Consider the following 2,957-nt stretch of genomic DNA (forward strand, 5'->3'; position numbering starts at 1 on the left):
AAGTAATTTGTAATTAAAACTGCTAAATACAACTTAGCGTGGACGTATTAATTTTATTTTGAACTCACCCTCCGCGTGGCTATGCTCTTTGATTTCTGTGCAGTTTGTTCTGCGGCGCCTACTCACGGATTACCGTTTTCAAAAGCCACCTGTTTATTTCATCCATCGCCTTTTCCACTTCTGCGAAACGGTTAACTGCTATAGTGCTGGCAGGTAATCCGTGTAATAAGCACTCCCCCCTCCCACTACCAGGCTGCCCTGGTGACCCGTGGGTCTTTCTCGGTATATCTGAAGAGCACTTTTCTGTGAACAACACATCTCGGTCACCAGCGCGCGCACCCAGCCCACAGCGGGAGGCACGTGCGCGGTGCCACCTACCTGGAACGGTAGAGAAATCCGATACGAAAGGAAAAACACGCACATACGCACGAAACGCGCTCGAGGAGGGGCTCTACTTTCTCATTTTCCTTTCGTCTACGACGTCGTTGAAGGCTCTTCTCTCTTTCAGCCTCCCTCTCTCATGTAAGGTTTCTGTCGTCACCGCTTGCCTCGTTTGTCGGTGGAGGAATGTACGTTTTTTTTTTTCTCCCTCGTACTGGAGCGCCCTCGTGGTTCGCTCTGTTTCCCTTTCCCTCTGCCTGGTGTTCCGGTGTGCGTGTCGTCCGGTCTACGCAAGAGGATTACCAGCCATCCTCAGGGCCGAGCAACACAACAAGCGCCGCAGCGAGCCGACCGGCAGGAGGAGAGGGCGGTTCCTGAGCGAGGGGGAGCAAGAGAAAACAAAAACCTCTGCCAGCTGAAAGCAGGAAAACCCCAGCCAATGGGTCAACGTTTTCGGTACTATAAAAGTTGGCCCTGAATCCCCTGGAGAGTCAACCTTGGTCACAGCCTCCCAAGACAGACAGTCGTTCGCAGTTCCCTACAAGATGGCACGTAAGCTGGTGAGTTCCATTGGTCAGTTAAATTGGTTCCAGTTGATCTATTGCGCTGTTAATACATTGAAAGAATGCGAAAGCTAAGCAAATCGCAATTATTTCTTGTGCAGTTCGCAAGCTTTCTATCCGCAAATCTAGCCATAAAATAACTGTATATTAGAATGGAATCCGCAAAATGGATATATTCCAAGCTTAGACAAGTTCACCTAGTTTAGTGCACAATTCGCCGACTGAAGCTGCGGGCACTTTGTTGGTGAAGCTTGGCTGTCGATAGTTCTCAGGGGCCTCACTGAGACTATTTTTCAGCGTAGCCTCACGCTTGGCAGGGGGCCTTATTGCTCGAACATCTGCTTCCTTCCATTCATGGTGTAGAAGTCGATCAATCCATGTGGTTGCACCCGCTTTTAGGCATAGCAATAAAGGTGCAACTTTCAATAATTTTTCACAGGGAATCAGTGTCTCTTCCTTTTTGTCTAAGACGCAAGTAAGCGTTTCAACTTGGTGCTTACTGCTTTGTGCATTCCCCTTCCTTGATCTGTTCAGTTCATTCTCGCCGCCCTTGTGGCCGTGGCTGCCCTGGCCTGCGCTGAGGAGAAGCCAGCCGCCGAAGAAAAGAAGGACGACGTCGAAGGCCGCATTGGTTTCGGCGGTGGCTATGGCCAAGCAGCTGGCGGCAACCGCTACGGCTTCAACCGCGGTCAATCGGGCTACAACCAGGGCAGCGGAGGCTTCGACAGCGCCAACCGTTACAACAACGTGCAGGGCTTCAGGAACCGCGACGGCTACCGCACCAACCAGGGCTACGACCAGTCGTCTTTCAACCGCTACGGATCTGGAGGCGCAGGCTTCGCTGGTGGCTACAACCGTGGCGCTGGCGGTGCTTTCAACCAGTACGGACAGCAGGGAGGCGGTTACCTCGGCTGAGCGGAAAGGAGCATCTGTCTGCGTAAGTTACATTGCTGGCGTCAGTTAAGCACTTACCGATGTCATCGGCTTGACACCAAAGGCACTGGGTTTAGGTCACGTGTGCTTTGGTGGCAGGTTGCATCTGTAGAACCGTTTCCTTTTCACACCGTAAAGCGTTGCTTAAGTCATGCGAAAAAAAAAAAACAGCAATGCTTCACAAGTAAAATACCCAGTCATTGATATAACTGAGTCGATCATGCCAGGATGACAAAAATTATTTGGAGTTTTATGAGATTAATTCGCACTTCGCTATTGTGCCGCATTGGCTTCTGACTGTTTCTATTTGTGTTTTATAAGTTTAACGCAATTTGAAATGAAAGAGCGCTTCTTGAAAGATATTGTATACTTATTCATGCGCGTTATTAACACTGTTCTTTCTGTTCATTTTATAGGAAACAAGAACTGCCAAAAACAAAAGTATTTCCTTGACAAGATCCCAGGGACCTGTCTTCAGTCGTCAGTGACATCAATCCATAAATACAACGAAACAAGCGCCATTCTTGCTGCCAGAAACCGTGTCGCTCATTGAAAAACATCTGAGCAAAGTGGAATAAAAGTGTAATTTATTTTTATAAAATACATGTTTGTAGTTCATATTGTCCTGTTGCTGACACTTGAATTTATATGAAACAATTTCTGTGTACACATTCCGACGCCTTTAAATGAGATGATGCAAATATTCTCAAGTACATGCCTCGTAAATGGTACTTCCATTACTAAAACGAGAAAGCGAAACAATTAGAAAAAACTAAGCTGCGGTATTGAAGCAAATAGATATGTGAAATTCTGCTAATACGAATTTCAATTTAATCAAAACATTTTCGAACATTTAGCATGACAATAACACCTGGTAAGAGATTTTAGTACCTAGCCAGATGCGTCATCACTCTTGTCAAAATGATGTTATGGCTGTGATGTTTGAAATTACGCAGAAATAAGGACTAACTTTAGTATCCAACTCTAGACTAGCACTTTGCATTCCCCTCGCGACTGCGAGAACTTTGTGGAAAGGGCGTGAAAACCATGATTAACGTTGTGACTCTGTATATTGTTCCA

At 46.7% G+C, this 2,957-nt stretch overlaps 1 protein-coding gene across 1 annotated transcript; it reads left to right on the forward strand.

Annotated features, from left to right (window-relative positions):
* The first annotated feature begins 707 nt into the window (after nt 1–707).
* Nucleotides 708–2,480, forward strand: LOC146201548 (uncharacterized). The gene is made up of 3 exons (XM_084587633.1): nt 708–941; nt 1,479–1,881; nt 2,294–2,480. The coding sequence occupies exons 1-2, from the start codon at nt 927–929 to the stop codon at nt 1,857–1,859; spliced, it is 396 nt and encodes a 131-aa protein (XP_084443759.1). The 5' UTR covers nt 708–926; the 3' UTR covers nt 1,860–1,881; nt 2,294–2,480.
* Nucleotides 2,481–2,957: the final 477 nt, after the last annotated feature.

The sequence above is a fragment of the Amblyomma maculatum genome, chromosome 1 (assembly GCF_055883805.1).
Source record: "Amblyomma maculatum isolate TAMU_Amacu chromosome 1, ASM5588380v1, whole genome shotgun sequence".
Taxonomy (NCBI): domain Eukaryota; kingdom Metazoa; phylum Arthropoda; class Arachnida; order Ixodida; family Ixodidae; genus Amblyomma; species Amblyomma maculatum.